The following is a 20,812-nucleotide window of genomic DNA, read 5'->3' on the forward strand; positions in this document are numbered from 1 at the left end:
AAAAAATTAGCCGGGCATGGTGGTGAATGCCTGTAGTCCCAGCTACTTGGGAGGCTGAGGCAGAAGGATTGCTTAAGCCCAGGAGTTTGAGGTTGCTGTGAGCTATGCTAACACCATGGCACTCTAGCCCGGGCAACAGAGGGAGATTCTGTCTCAAAAAAAAAAAAAAAAAAAAAAAAAATTCTTGACAGAGTATCTAACATTTCTATTTGAAAATTTACATCCACGTTACATAAATTAAGTTTTCCCTTCTGTTTAAATACTGGTAAGTAAAAAAGTTGGAAGTCTTAGAGGAAGCTTTGACATATTAAAAAGATTTATAAAGACTTAGTTTATTCTCAGTGTTCAGTAAGATGTGCTTGACTGATATGACATTGTCTGACTTTTTAATACACTGACTTAGGGCTAAAAGATGACAATAGTTTCTCTCCTATGCAAATGTTGTCATACACAAGAATTGATAATTGCTTTCAGGAATTTCATAAAGTGAATTAGCTAGAATGGGCTATGTTATAATGTAAAGAGATCACACAATGGCTCAACAGAGCAGGTATTTATTTCTCATTCATCTAAGTATAAAAGGGAGATTTCTTAAATCACACTGAGCTTGTCCATCTGATGGCCCCCAAGACCACTCTGGAGGTTATCTGAACATTAGTCACACATGGTGTGAAAAACCAGGGAAGACCATATAGGTATTTTTGTGTGGCCAGGCCTAGAAGAAATGTTCATTACTTCTGTCCATATTCCCCTGGACAGACCTCAGCGTTACATGGCCCTGCACACAATAATAGGACACTGAGAAATGCAGGTTATATGTGTATTTCAAAGAAAAGAGAATGGTTTTTAGAGATCACATGGTCACTCTCTCCCATATGAGATTTCTCCCTTGTGTGAATTCTCTGATGTCTGCTGAGGTGTGACTTCCGGCCAAAGGTTTTTCCACATTCACTACATACATAGGGTTTCTCACCAGTGTGAGTTCTTCGATGTACAGTGAGGACTGACTTACAGGAGAAAGTTTTTCTACATTCTTTACATTCATATGGTTTCTCATCTGTGTGAATATCCTGATGCATCCTGAGGGTGGACTTCTGGAAAAAAGTTTTTCCACAATCATCACATTCATATGGTTTCTCACCAGTGTGAGTTCTTTGATGTCTGGTGAGGTCTGAATTACGGTAGAAAGTTTTTCTACATTCCTGACATTCATATGGTTTCTCACCTCTGTGAATACCCTGATGCACAGTGAGGTTTGACTTCCAGCCAAAGGTTTTCCCACATTCATTACATTCATAGCGTTTCTCACCGGTGTGAATTCTCTGATGTCTAGTCAGGGTTGACCTCCGGTCAAAGGTTTTTCCACATTGTCTGCATTCATAGGGTTTCTGACCAGTGTGAGTTCTCTGATGTACATTGAGAGCTGATTTGCAGTAGTAAGTTTTTCTACATTCTTTACATTCATATGGTTTCTCACCTGTGTGAACATTCTGATGGTTCCTGAGGTGTGACTTCTGGCCAAAGCATTTTCCACATTCATTACATTCATAGGGTTTTTCCCGTGTGTGAGTTCTCTGATGGATTGTGAGGACTGACTTCATACGGAATGCTCTCCAACATTTACTACACTTGTAGGGTTTTTCCCCTGTGTGCATTCTCTGATGCACAGTGATACCTGACTTGTCACAGAAGGTTTTCCCACATTCACTACATGCATAGGGTTTTTCACCTGTGTGGAGTCTGTGATGCACGGTAAGGGCTGACTTTTGGCGAAAGGTTTTTCCACATTCATCACAGCCATAGGGTTTTTCCCGTGTGGATTCTCTGATGCATAGTGAGGCCTAGCTTCTGACGGAAGGATTTATCACACTCATTACATGTATAGGGCTTTTCCCCTGTATGTGTTCTCTGACGTTTTCTAAGGACTGATTTTCTACAGAAGAATTTCTCACGTTCACCACATTTATAGGGTTTCTCTTCTGTATGTTTTTCCTGAAGTTTAGTGAGGTTAGACTTTGTAGAGGAAGTTTTGCCACATACATGACATTCAGAAGTTTCCCTATCTCCCTGAGTAATCTCTTGGGCAACAGGAGCTGACTTATCATAGGCTTTTCCATATTCATGACATTTATGGGTCATGTTTCTCCTATCAACATGCTTATGTGTTAATAATACTGTCTCCTCGTTAAAGGCTTTCCCTTGTGCATTATATTCACAATGTTGCTGCCCAGTTTGAATCTTGTGCTGCTGACTAAAATCTTCAGGACCTCTGAGGGATTCCCCCATTATATTACAAACATCAGGTTTCTCTGAAGCCTTCATCCCATCAAGATTACTAGGAAGCAGCTCATTTTGACCTATGTTAAGCTCCTCAGGCCTCACTGCTGAATAGTTTCCATTATTTATAATCAGTGTTGGTATATGGTGTGAGTTCAAATTACACCTATTTCCTAATGCCACCCTCTCCTTTGTAGGTGTATTGCAATTGGTGAATACAGCTTGCCACAAATGTCTACTGTGACTTTCCTGGCTTCTCCCAATTAAACCATCAACCATCTGGACATCTGAAATGAGAAAAAAATAACCTTATTCATGTGCCACAAAAAAGCATTTCTTATGCAGTGCTCATGTAAAGGTAAAGAAGCTTTTTCCTAGCTTAGTGGCATAAAATTTTATAAAAATCAATCATGGGTATTGGTTTTCAACTATTTGATTTTTCTTCCTATGGACATAATGTAATAACTGGCGTGAATAGGTTTTCTAATGTTAATTCATGTTTTCATTTTATCCCTTTCTTAATTTATGAAGAAATATTCAGTAAAAGTATTCACCTACTGCCTAGTTCCTACAAGCTTATCAGCTTCCATTTGTATCCCCATTTTCTTCCCCTATTTTATTCTTTTAACAACGGTTTTCTCTATTTTATTCTTTTCACAACAGTAGATATCTTGTTTTGGTATTTTTCTCATGCAGGTGAAAGAGTGGGCTATTTGTTGGTCATCTAAGTAGGAATAAGGCTTAGGAACTGGATTAGCACATATAGCTGTTCAGTTTTAAGTCTTACCAAGAAAATGATTATATGCATCTGGGATTTTTACAAACTTTCTTCTTACCCATGCTACATGAAGACAGCTTGACCAAAATTCTTAATTTAATCTGACTTTCTTTGCCTCAGAGAGCCATAGAGGGACAAAATGCTCCAGTCCACCACACTGGGCAACTTTTCTCTGCTGCACACAGGATTTGGTTCTGCAACCCAGGCTGTGCTCATCATCTTGGCAAAGTACATTTGTGGCTCCTTCTGAAATCAATAGCCCTGGCATTCTTCCCTGAATTCCTGGTACATGCACCTCTGGTTAGTAATTCACATGGTTTCTAAGGCTTTTGTGTGTTGGCAGTTCAGTTGTCTCCTAGTTTCATAGAAAACAGAGTCTCCTGTATATTTCTTTTTTGTTGTTCTAGAACGATTTCCACAGAGAGAAGGGACAATGCTAACTTTTCTACTCCAGAACAGAAATCTGAGTCCTTCACCCTGAAAGCTTTGGTTCCCTTGGGACAAAGAATCTCCTGATTCTCCTTCCAGAACGGCAGCCTCTTTCCATGTTCCTATGTGGGGTCCTCCTCTCCTTCATGATTTCTTAGGCTGTGGTACACAAGGCTAACTCTTGCAGATCTTTGCTCACTTTTAAAAAAATCAACTCCCTGGGCAATCTCCTCTCTAAGTAGGACTTTGCCAGCTTTAAGTTACCAATTTATAAATTTGTATCTGCAATACTGATGTCCACTCTTGAAGATAGATTTTATATTTACCTATATGTGTCAAAATTAGAAAAGAGTTTTCAAAATCTGAAGCTATGCCAAAGAAAGCAATAATCCCCCCAAACTGCTTTTTCTGACCATCTTTCTTAATTTATCACATCCCACTTTTCTCTCTCTCTCTCTCTCTCTCTCTTACTCTAGTTAACTATCCCTCGTGTTTTTTATCCAATTACTTAAGAATTATGTTCTTTTTCTCTCATCAAAATGTAAACTCTATGAAAATAAAACATTATTTTAATCATTGCTATTACAACTGTAAGTATAAAGTGATCAATGCTTGAAACTTACCAACTAAGATGCGTTGAAAGAATAAAGTGTGAATAAATGAAAAAAATACAGTCCATGAGAAGGGAGGAAAGAGGGCAACTGAGAATACTAAGAATGTATATAACCTAGAAAGATATCTCAGAAGTGGAAGATAGGCATTAGATTTTGGGTAAGAACATATTCAGAAATATTAAAGTGGAGATAAACACGTAAGAGCCTTCCTTATGCATAATAGAATGCACATGATTTGACGTGCACAGGCCAGGTGTCCTCAGGTCTGGGATGTGCTGAAAAAATTGGTTGGAACAGGTCAACACCACCACCATCGGCTGTCTGCTACTCTCCCCAGCCTCCCTACCTTGTATGCACTGCCTAACCTGGGAGTCTCAGTTCTGCGGGTTCTTCTCCCATGCATGGCTCTGCTCCTTGCTCCAACTTGAAGATTACCTCAGGTTTTGTAATGCAATGTCCTGTTAATGGGAAAAAAAAGTAGAACTTGGCAAAACTGCTACATCAGGTCTTTTGAAGGATGACAACAATTCAGTTTGAAGAGGTGTATTATACAATGCCAATATAAACTCTTCATTAAAGACAGGCAACACTCAACATTCTTGATGGACTAGAATCTTACATCCAAGTGTCATTAAACCTTATAATTGATTGCTATATTTGCCAACACAGAAAAAAGTGTTGCTACTTGGAGTTACTGTGGAATTTCACTCACCCAAGGATACCAGGCAGTTGTAGGTGTCCAGCATCACATCCTTGTATAGGGTCCTCTGAGCATCATCTAGGCTCTGCCACTCCTCCCAGGTAAAGTCCACAGCCACATCCTCAAATGACACCAACCCCTGTAATGGCATATTTCTCCCTGGTCACAAGAACAGGAATTGGGGAGATCACTTTTCTTTGTTTCTGTCTGTGTATGTACTTTATATAAGATGCAGCTTGCCATGTAGACTACATGGTGTATATATATAAAAAAATCACAGTAGAAATGCCCTGCCTGTGTAATCATTTATTAATTACAATTGACCCTTGAACAACAGATTTCAACAGTATGGGTCCACTTATAGCAGATTTTCTTTCACTTGCCATCCCAAAGAGAGCAAGACCACCATCTCTAATTAAGGAACAGTAAATATATATTCTGTTCCTTATAACTTTTTAATAGCATTTTCTTTCCTCTAACTTACTTTATTATAAGAATACAAAATATAATACACATAACATATAAAATATGCAATCATTGACTATTTTATCCGTAAGGCTTCTGGTCAACTGTAAACTATCAGTACTTAATGTTTTGGGCAGTCAAAAATTATAACTGGACTTTCAAAAGTTCTGGTGGTTGGTGCCTCTACCTCTTTCATTGTTCAGTGGTCCCTGTACTATAGATACTATTATAAAAATAACCTTCCAAATAGAACCATCCTTGTTGGTAGGGATAGAAACACAAATAAAAGTCTGTTCCTCCAAGGATCTTATGACCTGGTATGCAGACGTAAGTATAAATACATACTTCGACTAATGTGCTAATAAACTAATTAAGATACAATTTCAATGTACACTATAATAAGAAAGGAGAAAATACAGTTCTATTTTGTATTACAAGGATGCATATCACTGAAAAACCAAAGATGTTTATTTTAGCTCATCCATGTGAACAACATTTTGTCATGACTAGGAGTCCACAACAAAAGCTCATTCCCAAGGGCACAGAGAACATAAACTACACTAATGAAACTACACAGTAATGTGTCTATGTGAATAATCGTTGGCCACGATGACATAAACACAATATTGAAGGAACTAATTATGAATTCTCCATTTAAATATTTGACCTAATTCCAACAACAAAAAAGTCTGTGTACCTATCAGCTTTTAATTACTTTTAAATTAAAATCACATACACCAGTATTCCAAAAGTTCCTATCCATATGTCAAAGGGCTGCCTGTGTCCATCCTGGGATGAACATAACCACTTCCCGAGCCACAGGGTGTCAACAATAAGATCCTGTAAGAACAGAAGTTACATGACTACATTTACATTTCCAGTCATCCCTAGGAGAACAGGGAAAGGCTTAAAAGGTGAGTCAGAGGGGAAGAAAACAGGTGACAGATGACCAGCGATTTCAGGACACAGAAACAATACAGAACAGTGAAGGAGCACTAAACTATGGAGAAAAAAGGAAAAAGAAAGTGGCAATAGATTTGCTATTATTTACTGAGCACGTAAAAAGAGGAGTTTTATTTCCAGGCTATGTGCATAAATGCAGCTAGTTAGATACTGGTGCCATAAAGTAAAATTTGTAAAGGGAAGAAGCATAGGATGGGTCAAACTAACAGATGTGGACACATCATATGGGAAGTAACTGTGGGCAAATACGTGGGATGTCCAACTGGTGACTGCATATATGATTCCAGAGTTCAGCAGAGACATCTATGGTAAAGTGAGAAGATATGGACAGTAACAGAATCCCAGCGTTGCCTGACATAGAGTAAATGAAATGGCTTGAACAGTACCTAAGAAATCGAAGGAGAAGAAAAAGAGCAAGTATAGAATTTGGGGAAATGCTAATATTTACTCATAGAGAAGACGTGTACACCACAAAGAATAAGAATGAATTTTGAGTTTATTCCATGAATAAAGGAAAGCTCCCTATTAAAAATTCTAATTCATCTTATTCATAATTCTGAGAAGAAAAATTCTTTGATTATCCACAAAGACATTAAGAAGATACGTACTTTTAAAAATATCATTTGGGTTTCCAGGTCCACATGAAAGAGGCTTGGAAGTCTTTGCTCCATTTTAACAAGATATAAAAAGTTAAAGAGACTAACCAACAATTCTTGGATCCAAAAGTGAGAACAAGACACAGAGAAAACTGCTACCCACAAGACTGGAGAGACGGAGAGGCAAGTATAGGGTCTCATGGCTCACAGGGGCAGAGACTGACTTGGAGAAACTGCTGTGGAAACCAGTGCCTGAGTCGGAAATGTTGAACAGTAACCGACTAATTGCTGGAGGCTCAGTGTGGCCGTCTTCCAGAGTTAAAAACTCCCCTTGGACACACAGTCACCACACACGTTGGATAGACACATAGTTCCCAAGGCATAAAAGCTCAATGCTGAGTAACACATCCTTCAGGTTTTGCTGAGAATGACCTTTCCAACGTAACGAACACAGTCAATGTGTTGTCTGTGAGCACTAACAGCTCCTCCCCCTACATTGGCAGTGGATGATGTTACAACAAATAAAAATAATAAACAAACAAAAGTAGCATGAGTGGGCACCAGATGATAGTAGACCTGAGAGAGAGGGGGAGGAATTCATAAAAAATTCCACTTTGGTGCCTGGGACACTGGCTGGATGGCAGTGATATCACAGGTGAGGGAAGAGAGGAGCACGTGCTTTCCATTTTGGATTTGTTGAGCTGGACATGCCTTTTTGACAGCTATAAACAAGCATTCAACAGGGAGCTGAACCTATGGTCAAAAGGCTGGGAGAGGGGCAGAAGCCAGAGAGAAAGAGAAGTGTAAACCAGAGGGCCAAATACGTCAAGGAGAATTGCAGAGTGAGAAGAATGGGGTCCAGGATGGAGCACTTGGATGATAAATGTTAAGGAAAAGAAAAGTAGAATTTGGGGAATCAGAGAAGATATTACCAGCAAAGCCGTAACAGAAATAAGAGAAGAATTTCCAGAAGATCATGGACAATATATCAAGTATGGCAGAAGACTCAGGGAAGGCATAGAGAGTAGTCATTGGATTTAACTGTAACTCAGGTTTCCGGTGAGCATTTGAAGAACTGAACTAAGTCTACCCTAAGTGGGCTAAAATGTAAATTAGTGCTGGAAATGTTCACCAGAAAATATAACCTTGCACACGCTGCTGCAAACCTGCATATATACACACAGCCTGAGAGAAATATATGACGGTCTACTCAAGGACTTGTCATCAACTCAGTCATTTAGATACGCCAGCTTTTTCCATGACATCAAGTAGTCTATCAAAAGCTGTCTGGGACCACACTGTTTTGGTAAGTGGTAGAATCTTAATATGTGAGTTTTGCTTTAGCACTAGGTAACTGTTTTCCACTACTGAATGCTGAAAATGTTTATTTCTAAGTTTGCAGTAAAAAATTTTCCACTACACCATCTGTGTGACCAATGAACAAAGCTTCAGACTTTAGTGTCAGCACCCCTTCATATCCTATGAGAATTTAGCATGCTCTCTTCTCACATTCTATTCAAATGATGTAACATGTCTGCCTTTTTGTCATAAAATTAAAAAGATCACTGACAAATTGGCAGTCAACTTAGATGACTCTAAAATCTTATAACTTGCCTATATGAACAACCAACTTCATCTTATTTATAGACATGTCTCTGAAGCTAAGTTTTACTAATTTCTACCTTCCCATTTTAATTCATGGACCCCATGAAGCTCATAAAATACAATGTAAAACAAAATGAGGAATAAAAAAACACACAACTCACCAGTGATTTATTAATTTTTTGTTGCTCTTGGAAACACATTATGGATTCTGGAAGCATCCCTCAGAGAATAGGCGAATGGAGTAGAGTCATGAGAAAACTGGTGTGGTTAGGTCCTAGATTCTCAGGCTCAAAACACTTTACACATTAGGTGGATAAGATCAAAGATTACAAAGCCCGCCATGACAGAATGGTCCTGTAGACAGGAAAGGGCAAAAAAGACCCCATTGAAGATGTACCATCCACCACTACATCAACTGGTAAAGATTTTAGACATTTATTTTATTATTGGACTAATAAAAACAAACATTACCAAGTGATTTAGCAACAATTAATGTTCCTGAAAGAAACATTTGGTAAATTACATCAGAGGGTGAAACACTGTATCTTCACTAAAATTAATGTTATAGAAATACACTTGGGTTGGCCAGGTGCAGTGGCTCACGCCTGTAATCCTAGCACTCTGGGAAGCCGAGGTGGGCGGATTGTTTGAGCTCAGGAGTTCAAGACCAGCCTGAGCAAGAGTGAGGCCCCATCTCTACTAAAAATAGAAAGAAATTAGCTGGACAACTAAAAATATATAGAAAAAAAATTAGCCAGGCATGATGGCACATGCCTGTAGTCTCAGCTACTTGGGAGGCGGAGGCGGGTGGATTGCTCGAGGTCAGGAGTTCAAGACCAGCCTCAGCAAGAGCGAGACCCCGTCTCTACTAAAAATAGAAAGAAATTATCTGGTCAACTAAAAAATATATATATAGAAAAAATTAGCCAGGCATGGTGGTGCATGCCTGTAGTCCCAGCTACTTGGGAGGCTGAGGCAGGAGGATTGCTTGAGCCCAGGAGTTTGAGGGTTGCTGTGAGCTAAGCTGACACCATGGCACTCTAGCCCGGGCAACAGAGTGAGACTCTGTCTCAAAAAAAAAAAAAAAAAAACAAATACGCTTGGGTTATATGAGGTATTCTCCTATACAGGAATACTACACAGGACTCTGTATGAGTGTTTCCACTAGAACACCTCTTGCATTTTTCTTTTCTAATCAAGACAGGGTCTCACTCTGTTGCCCAGGCTAGAGTGTAGTGGGTAGATCATAACTCATTGCAGCTTCAAACTCCTGGGTTCAAGCAGATCCTCCCACTTCAACCTCCAGAGTAGCTGTGGTTACAGGTATAAGCCACCACACTTGGCCCCTCTTGCTTTTATATACCCAAATTTCACAAAAAGTAAGCATGTTACAACCTAACATTTTTCACCCCATGATTACACAGGAAAAAAAGTGTATGATTTGCATTTCTGTCCCAGTAATGGCTCCAAATGACACAATTCCATATATTCACACCCTCTATGGCCCCTGCTGACAATACCCTGGGCTTTGCCATTTGAATTGCCATGGCCAAGAAGACATGAATAAAGGTGATACAAACACAGGTAGGCTGCAAGTCAGCAGAAACCACCAAACACTCAAGTGAAGCTATCCTAAACCAACCACCCTCAGTCAAAAAGCCAGGGGAGTAAAGCCTCATTTGTGATCCCAAACATTATCACATAGAAGATTCCCAAATGAGGTCAGCCCAAATGCTGATAATATAGAAGTATGATCAAATTAAGTGGTTCTTTTTTTAAGCCTATAAATTTTTGTGTATTCACTGCAAAGGAAAGGACATGATACATCTAAGCCCTGAAATTCAGTATTTTTAACACATATGGGAGTGGGAGAAACAATCTTCAATTACATACCAATACAGTAACTAAAACTTCAAAATCACACGTACAAGTTTTGCCAAAACCAATATATGTCAAGTTTATGGACTTCAGCATGGTTGAAGCCATGTGAATCAAACAAACAATTTATCTAAAAATTCAAAACCTATGTTTAAAGTTTCTTATGGTATAACATTATTGTTACTTATATGGAGACATTTTTCTGGGTTTTAGTTGCAGTTTATGGGCTTGAGCAAATGTGCTTCAGTCTAATTTTCTCGTTTCAAATAATTTCAAATACACTCCTTGCATTCATGCAAAATTTATGATTTTTAGAAACAGATTACTGACACTGAATGGAAAACAGAAGTGTTGTTGTAATAGGCATGTTTAAGATGAGGTATTTTAAAGCAATGTTGGTTCTAAATTGGCTTCAGTGTCACAAAAGTAATCTCAGAAATAAGCATTTGTTTTGAGTTAATGGTGCAAAAATGTATAACATTAGCCAAAACCACAAGATGCCTCACATGTATGTAGCATGTGATTCTGGGAAAGTCACTTATCTTTTCATACTCAATTTTTTAAGCCTTTTTTTAAACAAGCAGATATACTTAGCAAACCCTTCCCGAACTGCCAGAAAGAACGATCAGGATAGACAGAGCATCAGCTTACCTCTAGATGGCAAATAGGTTTGGGAGAGTTCAGACTCTGAAAACAATCAATGAGTGGAGATTACAGAAATCAGAGCATCTTCAGAGAGTTGTGTAGAGAAATTCTTTCAAGTATGCGAGGGTAGGCCTCCACCTCAGACCTCAAAGCACCAACCCGTAACATTTCCTAGGCACTTGCCTATCTTTCCAAGGTACCAAAGTCACCCCTGCTTTCCAAGCTATCCAAACCTTCCCATAGCCCCAGAAGTTCCTAGCTTCCTGAGAAAGCAGCATCACCCGATCTTGTTCACTTTAGGCAATAGGATCATTAATTGCTTGAGTGATAAAAGCTAGGATCCTTCCTTTCCTGAGACGCTTTTGCCTCCGCCCTGAGGAGCTAGTGAATTTAGGTCAGCGGGGTTTTCTTTCAGGGGAAATTTTTATTCACAGGATGTTCTCTTTCAAACTCTGTTAACACACTTTATTTCCGCCCCCCCCCCAAAAAAAAACCAAAAAACAAAACAGAACCACGACCCAGGACCCAAATTTCCCTCGGAGAGCTAACTGTCCCTGGAAATTGGGTGTTGAATAAACTTCTGTAAACTGAAACCAGGAGCGCTGGGCAGGCTACACAGTGTGGCAGGAGACCAGAATGTCACTTGCTGAAGAGACACCAAGAAAGCCCCCAAATAGGAAGACTGTCACATAGGAAGGCTCAGTCTGCACACAGTTCACAGCTACTCCACTGGGAACTTGGGGATATTTCACCGGTATTGCTAACCCCTTCACCTGACAGGTGAGTAATCAGAGCGTCGGGCAGGTCAGCAACAAGGTCCTCCAGGGGCGGAGCAGGGCCGGGAACTCCCCGCCCCCGCCGCCATCTTGGGCGCGACCACCCCCTCGCGGAGCTTCGGGAACCGGCATCTGCGCCCCGGGAGCCCACCCCCCCGCTCCGACGGAGCGACCGTGGACGGCGCAGCCCGAGTCGCCCCTTCCCACGTCCCGGCTCGCACCTGCACGCCAGGCCCCGCCCGCCTCGGATCCACCCGCATTTCTGCTCCCACCAAGCAGGGACACCCGCCCGCCCACCAGGGTCCGCATTCACTGTTGCACCAACCTCTAGGGGCGCAGAGTGCAAACCCCGGTCTGCAGAGCCACGGAGACCGCCGGAGCCAGAAATTCCTCGAGGACAACAGCGGAGGTGGGCTGAGTTGCGCATACGCAGAAGGATCCCAGAAAAGTCCTTCCCGCGGAACGGCGCTGGTGACGTCACGGGGTGTGAGGCTACATTCCCCACAAGGCCCTGCGGTCTTCCGCTGGGAACCAAGGGAGGAAGTTCTGTTTACTTCCGGGGAGTCCGTCGGGCTGCTCAGGGATCAGGACCCGAGGGATCCGCACTGCTCTCTAGCCACGTGACAACGACGTCTGCTAAATCCTGGATTGACAACCTGAGACACTGGACCACGGGAAGTTAGATTGTGGACAAAATAGTCTACCATATTGATAAATAGGTTTAATTTTTTTTTACTTCGGTTAAAAGTATTGCGTTTTTAGGAGCCACGACAGTATTTTACAGTTAGGATTATAGAGCTTGAAAAATCCTGTCTCTGTTATACTTTAAGCTCGTTAACAAACAAGGTAATAATGTAACGCTGTTAGATTCCGTAAAAAAGATGTTTGTTCTTTCCCACTAATTTGTGCATCTTCAATGGATTATATTATTGAGTTGGAAAGACTGCTGTAATGTATGTAGTGAAGTAAAATACCAGGGTCCACAATCCTTTGCCCAAGTACACATCCAGTGTCTCGTAATTATTTTCCCCCAAACTCCCACGTTCCTTCAACTCATCCATCTGTTTATAAAGTCTTTAATGTTTTTATTTATTTTTACATATGTGAGATAGACCTTAATTTTGCTTCTCTTTCCCTGGTGTCTGCCACAAACTAGGAAAAGAATTTCTTGTAGGAGTCTTTCAGAGTTCCAACTACTAGTGCTGTTCTTTTTGAAACAGAAATTTCTGGCTTGAGTCATCTGGGTTATTATGGTTTCCAGTGTGGTAGGGTTTGGGGTAAAAGGTGGCTGAAGTTTGGGCAAGGGTGGATGAGGGTGTGAGAGATTTGACTCTTGCCCAAGACCTATCCATGATTTTTCTTTTCCTAACATATGCCCTTCTTTGTTCAAATTCCAGTATCTTCTCTGATCCACAAATTACCACTCAGTGACTCTACCCTACAGATCCAGGGAACTCAGCCTTGATTTTCTCAGAGCACTGTTCCCTCAAACGTCTAATCTCTAGCCTCCCTTCCTCAGAGTTTTGAATCCCAGGTCTATCTCTTTAACAGCTATTAATAATAATATCATACCTGGTGATCCTTTAAATACAGGATGATTGGCAGGGGCAGTGTGGGGGAATCAGTGCCTGATATTCCCCCCCTCTAAGATGTGTATCATGAATTCTTTTCATTGTGGCCCTCAGTCATCTGTCCATAAAAATGGAGACAGTAATACACATTTAGCTGTGTAGAGCTCACCCTGAGCCCACCTCTAATAATAAGGCCAAGAATGTAATCCCTTTCCTCACCCTATGAAATGAAAGTCCTTATAGCCAAGGAGGAGAACCTTAGGGATTATATCTCACTGTTTCCAACACTAGCCATGTATAAGAATTTCAGTGTTCAAGTTTACATGTTTTGTGTAATTTCTAAGTGTTATTTCTAAGTATTTTCTTTTTTTTTTTTGTAACTAGAATTGTTTATTTTTGGGTTCACTTCTGTACAAAAATACAATTGATTTTTTAATGTTGATCTTGTATTCTGGCACTTCCTTTAACTATTTTATTAGTTCTAATAATTTTTAGTGAATTTCTTATGATTTTCTAAACACAATATTATGGGAAAAGACATATATGACAGACCCACAGCCAGTATCATACTGAATGGGAGAAAACTGCAAACCTTTCCTGTAAGACCTGGAAAAAGACAAGGATGCTCATTTTCATCACTGTTATTCAACATAGTACTGGAAGTTAGAACAATGTGACAAGAGAAAGAAAGGAAGGGCATTCAAATTGGCAAGGAAGAAGTCAAATTATCCTTGTTTCCAGATGATATAATCTTATATCTAGAGAAACCTAAAGAAACCACAAAAAAACTATTAGAACTGATAAACAAATTCAGTAATATTGCAGGATACAAGAATCAACATACAAAAATCAGTAGCATTTCTATATGCCAACAGTAAACAGTCTGAAAAAGAAACCAAGAAAGTAATAACCCCATTTACAGTAGCTAGAAATAAAATAAAATACCTAGGTATTACCTTAACCGAATAAGTGACAGCTCTCTATAATGAAAGCTATAAAACTTTGATGAATGAAATTCAAGAGGACACACGAAAAATGGAAAGATATTCCATGTTCATGGATTAGAAGAATTTATATTTTTAAAATGCCATACTACCCAAAGCAATCTACAGGTTCAATGCAATCCCCATTAAAATGCCAATAACATTCTTCACAGACATTAAAAAACTAATCTTAAAAATTTATATGGAATCACAAAAGACCCAAACTAGCCAAACCTCTCCTTAGCAAAAAGAACAAAACTGGAGGAATCACAATTACCTGACTTCAAATTATACTACAAAGCTTTAGTAATCAAAATAGCATGGTACTGACACGAAAACAGACACACAGACCAAAGGAATGGAATAAACAATCCAGAAATAAATCCACATATCTACAGTGAACTTTATCTTCAACAGAGTTGCCAAGAACATACAGTTGGGAAAGGACAGTCTCTTCAATATATGGTGTTCGGAAAACTGGATCTCCATATGCAGAAGAATAAAACTCACCACTTACAAAAATGGACTAAAGATTTAAATTGAAGACCTGAAACTATGAAATTATTGAAGTAAAACATTGGGGAAATGCTTCAGGACATTGGTGTGGGCAAAGACTTCTTGAGTAATATCTTCAAAGCACAGGCAACCAAAACTGGACAAATGGGATCACATCAAGGTAAAAAGCTTCTGGACAGCAAAGGAAACAATCAACAAAAGGACAACCAACAGAATGGGAGAAAATATTTGCAAACTACTCATATGACAAGGGATTAACAAGTAGAATATATAAGGAGCTCAAACAACTCAATAGGAATATTAATACATCAAATAATCTGATTAAAAATGAGCAAAGGATCTGAATACACATTTGTCAAAAGAAGACATACAAATGACCAACAGGTATATGAAAAAGTGCTCAACAACAATAGTCATCAGAGAAATACAAACCAAAATTACAATGAGATGTCATCTCACCCAGGTTAAAATGGCTTTTATCGGCCGGGCGCGGTGGCTCACGCCTGTAATCCTAGCACTCTGGGAGGCCGAGGCGGGTGGATTGCTCAAGGTCAGGAGTTCGAGACCAGCCTGAGCAAGAGCAAGACCCCGTCTCTACTAAAAATAGAAAGAAATTATATGGCCAACTAAAAATCTATATAGAAAACAATTAGCCGGGCATAGTGGCGCATGCCTGTAGTCCCAGCTACTCGGGAGGCTGAGGCAGTAGGATCGCTTAAGCCCAGGAGTTTGAGGTTGCTGTGAGCTAGACTGATGCCACGGCACTCACTCTAGCCTGGGCAACAAAGTGAGACTCTGTCTCAAAAAAAAAAAAAAAAAGATCATAGCAGGTTATGAATTGAAACATTCCTTCAGTGATTTTGGATGCAAACTCATTTTTCACGTTCACAGAGTGGCCAGAGATGGAACTGTTGGCACCACCTGGTATTTTGGTTTTCCCTACAATCACCATGAGCACCAGGGAATCCAGGTGCCCTGAGGTTAAAGTGAAAGCCCTAATGTACATTGAACTTGGCCATGTTCTTTCCTGGGTACTACACATGCTGGTAAATATCAGAATTCCTGTGTTTTTGACTGACAAATGGAATGCCAAAAACTTTACAAAATCTACAGATTTTTATGCAGATTAGCTAAGTTTATGACACAGAGTATTTGTAATACTGCAATCCTACCATGATATTTTTAAAATCAATATATTAAGTGAAGTATCCCAAGAATGGAAAAATAAGCACCACATGTACTCACCAGCAAATTGGTTTCCCTGATCATCACCTAAGTGCACATTTGGGGATAACACCAATTGGGTATGGGACAGAGGTGGAGAGTGGGGGGAGGGGATGGGTGTATACCTACATGATGAGTGCGATGCGCACTGTCTGGGGAATGGATATGCTTGAAGCTCTGACGCGGGGGGATGGGGGGACATGGGCAATATATAACCTGAACTCTTGTACCCCCATAATAAGCTGAAATTAAAAAAAAAATATAAAATATACATATATATTCATTTTAAATTGACAGATAAAATTGTATGTATTAATCATGTAAAATGATATTTTGAAGAATATATAGTCACATGTTCAATTTTAGCTAATAGTAAATGCTTTACCTCATAATTATCTTTTTTATGGTGAGAATGCTTAACATCAATTGTCTTAGCATTTTTCAAAGATAGAACATATCATTTACTATATCCACCACGGTGAACAATAGATCTCTTGAACTGATTCCTCCTATCTATGTATGTATCCTTTGACAGACATCTCCCCAAATCTCCCTCCCTTCTAAGAACTTCAGCCTCTAGTAACACCATTCTACTCTCTACTTCAATAAAATAAACTTATTTAGATTCCACATATGCGGGAGATCATGGGGTATTTTATTTGTGTATGTGGCTCATTTCAATTAGCATAATGTCCTCCAGGATCATCCATGTGATGGAAAATAACAGGATTTTCTTTTTCGTGGCTAAATAATATTCCATTCTGTTTATAATACCATATTTTCTTTATCCATTAATTCAATTATGGACACTTAGGTTGATTCCATATCTTGATAATTGTGAATACGGCTACAATCCACAGGAGAGTACAGATGTCTCTTCAGCATACTGATTTCATTTTTGGATACATACTTAGTAGTCTGACTGCTGTATTACATGTTAGTTTTGTTTCTAATTTTTTGAGTAATCTCTGTACAGTTTTCCACAATGTCTGTACCAACTTACAGACACACCAACAGCATGCAAATGTTCCCTTTTCTCTATATCTTTTCTAAATCTTGCTCTCTTTTATATTATTAATAGTAGTCATTCTAACAAGAATGAGTTGATATAGTGGTTTAGATTTTTATTTCTGTGATGATCATTGATGTGGGACAATCATATTTTTTGGCCATTTGTATGTCTTCTGTCATTTTAGAAATGTCTGTTTAGATCTTTTACCCATTTTCAAATCGTTACTGGATTTTTGTTTTATACTTGAGTTTCTCATATATTTTGGATATTAATCCCTTGTCAGGTGTATTATTTACAATTATTTTCTCCCATTTCTATATTGTCTTATTAATCTGTTGATTGTATCTGGTGCTGTGTAGAAATGTTTTAGTTTGAAGTAATTTCATTTGTCTATTTTTACTTGTGTTACCTGGGTTTTTGACGTTAAATGAAAAGAATGATTGTCCAGACCAAAGTCATGAAGGTATCACCCTGTTTTCTTGTAGTAGTTTCAGGTCTCACATTTAAGTTTTTAAAGCATTTTGAGTTAATTTTAATATATGCCGTGAGATGAGGGTCTCATTTCATTGTTCTGCAATGTTGATATCCAATTTTCCCACTGCCATTTTTTGAAGAAATTATCGCTTCCCCATTGTCTTTTTTTGTCTCCTTTGTCTAATATTAGTTAGTTTTAAATGCATAGATTTATTTTTCCAGCTCCCTATACTTCTTCATTGGCTTATATGTCTATTTTTCTGCCAGACCTAAACCATACTGTTTAGGTTACTATAGCTTTATAGTATATTTCAAAGTCAAGCAGTATGATGCCTCTGGCTTTGTTGTTTTAGCTCCATTGCTTATATGATTCAGGTTCTTCTGTAATAACATGAATTTTTTTTTTTTTTGAGACAGAGTCTCACTTTGTTGCCCAGGCTAGAGTGAGTGCCGTGGCATCAGCCTAGCTCACAGCAACCTCAGACTCCTCGGCTGAAGCTGATCCTACTGCCTCAGCCTCCCGAGTAGCTGGGACTACAGGCATGCGCCACTATGCCCGGCTAATTTTTTCTATATACATTTTTAGTTGGCCATATAATTTCTTTCTATTTTTAGTAGAGACGGGGTCTCGCTCTTGCTCAGGATGGTCTCGAACTCCTGACCTCGAGCGATCCACCCGCCTCGGCCTCCCAAAATGCTAGGATTACAGGCGTGAGCCACCACGCCTGGCCTGTAATAACATGAATTTTAAGACTTTTGTATTATTTCAGTGAAGAATGTCAGTGGTATTTTGATGGGGATTCCACTGAATCTTTATACGATTTTGTATAGTACAGATATTTTAACAATATTCTGCCAGCCCATGACCAAGGGATATCTTCCCATTTATTTTTGTTTTCTTCAATGTCTTATCTCAGTGTTCCTTAGTTTAGAGCATAGAGATGTTTCACCTTTTTGTTTAAAAATTTTTTTAAGTATTTTTTGGTAGCTATTGTGGATAAGATTGTTTTGATCTTTTTTCACGTAGTTCATTTTTAGTGTATAAAAATGCTAGTGCCTTCTGTATGTTGATTTTGTGCCCTGTCAGTTTATTGAATTTACTTATAAGTTTAAAAATGTTTATGTGGAGTATTTTTTAAAGTTTTCTACATATAGGATTATGTAGTCTGAAAACAAGGACAATTTAAGTTGTTGCTTTTCATTCTGGATGCTTTTTTATTCCATCCTCTAATTGTTCTGGCCTGGAAATCCAGCACTGTGCTAAATACAAGTGGTACAAATAGTCATCCTTGACTTGTTCATGCATCCCCAAACTCTCACCATGCTTTTTCAATGTGCTTTTTCCTTGAGTGCCTACTTTTCCACCTCACCAACTTTCTCTGCCCAGTTCTTTCTAATAGTAAGTTGGATATCCATTGGCCTGGTTTTTATTTTTTACTTTTGATTCTGGCATTTTCATAGAAGAAATTACCAAGTGTGATCAATTCTTTAAAAAGTACAGGCTTCCTGGCCGGGCGCGGTGGCTCACGCCTGTAATCCTAGCTCTGGGAGGCCGAGGCGGGTGGATCGCTCGAGGTCAGGAGTTCGAGACCAGCCTGAGCAAGAGTGAGACCCCGTCTCTACCAAAAATAGAAAGAAATTATCTGGCCAACTAAAAATATATATACAAAAAAATTAGCCGGGCATGGTGGCTCATGCCTGTAGTCCCAGCTACTCGGGAGGCTGAGGCAGTAGGATCGCTTAAGCCCAGGAGTCTGAGGTTGCTGTGAGCTGGGCTGATGCCACGGCACTCACTCTAGCCTGGGCAACAAAGTGAGACTCTGTCTCAAAAAAAAAAAAAAAAAAAAAAAAAGTACAGGCTTCCTGTGAGCCAAAATGCATTAGACCAAAACTACCCTCAGCACACTGTCCCCAGGCCTAGGGACTGCCCCACACCTCCCAACACAGTCTGCACCTGTGTACACAGTCCAGGAGGTTTAACACAGGTGTGTATTGTCCAGCGATGTGCCTCTTTCCTGCCCAAGCATGTAGCCCAGGTACATGTTGATTGGCACATCCAATCTGTCACCCCAGGTGATCACACGCCATTAGAAGGCCTGATGAAAGTCCCAGCCACTCTGCACTTACTACCCAAGCACAAGATCTGGGGGACTGGTGATCACCCCAACTGCCCACCAGAGCCTGTGCACATACCCACCATCAAAGGATCTGAAGAAAGGCCTGTAACACTTGTCCCCCAGTGCTTGAGCATCCTGCTAGGGACGTGGGGATTGCTGTAATTCGCAGGTCTCTGGGGGCATGCACACACAGTCAGGGGTCCTATTAACAGCCCCACAATGCCTGCTGCTGACACCCAACCATGACAGCCTGAGGCCTGGGAATTGCCCTGCCCCACCCACAACATCCTGCACACACCCGGACCATCAGGGGGCCTGAAAACAGGCCTGCCTCACCCACCACTGCCTCTTCCATAGCCTGACTGCGATGTTTAGGGACCTGGGAATTGCCCCAGCTCCTCTACCACCACTATCTGTGCAGTTCTCCTGGGGGCCTTGGGAGGAGCCCACTCAGCTTGTCACCACCATCACTGGCAGCCTACACACACACACGCACACACACACAACACCTGGGGACCTGGGAACTAGTTCACTAAGCTTGTAGCCACTGCCACTAACACTAGTGCATTACACGTGGGAGCCTGGGGGTTGGCCCAACACCCCTATTGCCATAACACATATAATGCATACTGCCTAGCCTAGGGCCTCGAGAACCAGCAACTCCCCAACCAATCTCCCAGCACACTGCTGCCACTGAGGACAGACAAGCCACCTGGATTCAAAAGAATCAACCCACATGCATTCACTAATAGCAGTGTTGATGTACATTGCTGGGGGCCCAAGGACAGAAAGTTTATAGTAGTAAAAGCCTACATCACAAAACTAGAAAGATTTCAAATAAAAAACCTAATGGTACATGTTAAGAAAGTATTAATACAATACCAAGAAAAAAAAACAAACACAAAATTCATAAAAGAAAAAAATATAATGAAGATCAGAGTACATCTAAACAAAATAGAAACTAAAAATGAACAATATAAAGGATCAATGAAAGGAAAAGTTGGTTTCCTGAATAAATTTAAAAAAAAAATCAATACGCTGGTAGCTACACTAATCAAAACGTGAGAGAAAGAGAGCGAGAGAGAATACAAACAAAATAAGAAACAAGAAGGAGGCCGGGCACAGTGGCTCATACCTGTAATCCTAGTACTCTGGGAGGCTGAGGCGGGAGGATTCCTCAAGGTCAGGA

The 20,812-nt window shown here is 40.0% G+C and overlaps 2 protein-coding genes across 5 annotated transcripts; both read right to left on the minus strand.

Moving 5' to 3' along the window:
• Nucleotides 1-539: 539 nt before the first annotated feature.
• LOC123649508 (zinc finger protein 25-like) lies at nt 540-1,785 on the minus strand. Its single transcript, XM_045567722.1, has one exon. The coding sequence runs from the start codon at nt 1,653-1,655 to the stop codon at nt 813-815; it is 843 nt and encodes a 280-aa protein (XP_045423678.1). The 5' UTR covers nt 1,656-1,785; the 3' UTR covers nt 540-812.
• LOC123649507 (zinc finger protein 717-like) lies at nt 1,785-12,309 on the minus strand. Of its 4 annotated transcripts, none has more exons than XM_045567717.1 (5): nt 12,052-12,309; nt 8,589-8,781; nt 4,811-4,937; nt 4,464-4,556; nt 1,785-2,564 (listed from the first exon to the last, which is right to left on the minus strand). In XM_045567717.1, the coding sequence occupies exons 2-5, from the start codon at nt 8,643-8,645 to the stop codon at nt 1,792-1,794; spliced, it is 1,050 nt and encodes a 349-aa protein (XP_045423673.1). In that variant the 5' UTR covers nt 8,646-8,781; nt 12,052-12,309; the 3' UTR covers nt 1,785-1,791. The 4 variants fall into 4 exon arrangements, with proteins under 4 accessions (XP_045423673.1, XP_045423674.1, XP_045423677.1 ...); XM_045567718.1 differs by having other exon boundaries at nt 4,811-4,957; XM_045567721.1 differs by having other exon boundaries at nt 2,502-2,564; nt 4,445-4,556.
• Nucleotides 12,310-20,812: the final 8,503 nt, after the last annotated feature.

Source organism: Lemur catta, chromosome 13, assembly GCF_020740605.2.
Source record: "Lemur catta isolate mLemCat1 chromosome 13, mLemCat1.pri, whole genome shotgun sequence".
Taxonomy (NCBI): Eukaryota; Metazoa; Chordata; class Mammalia; order Primates; family Lemuridae; genus Lemur; species Lemur catta.

Excerpts from the sequence above, each read along its gene's own strand:
- LOC123649508 (XM_045567722.1), bottom strand. The coding sequence starts at position 1,655 with ATGCACACAGGGGAAAAACCCTACAAGTGTAGTAAATGTTGGAGAGCA.
- LOC123649507 (XM_045567717.1), bottom strand. The coding sequence starts at position 8,645 with ATGCTTCCAGAATCCATAATGTGTTTCCAAGAGCAACAAAAAATTAAT. Across the intron at positions 4,938-8,588 it reads AAAAAATTAATAAATCACTG|GGGTTGGTGTCATTTGAGGA; the intron begins GTGAGTTGTGTG and ends ATGCCATTACAG. Across the intron at positions 2,565-4,463 it reads CGCAGAACTGAGACTCCCAG|ATGTCCAGATGGTTGATGGT; the intron begins GTTAGGCAGTGC and ends TTCTCATTTCAG.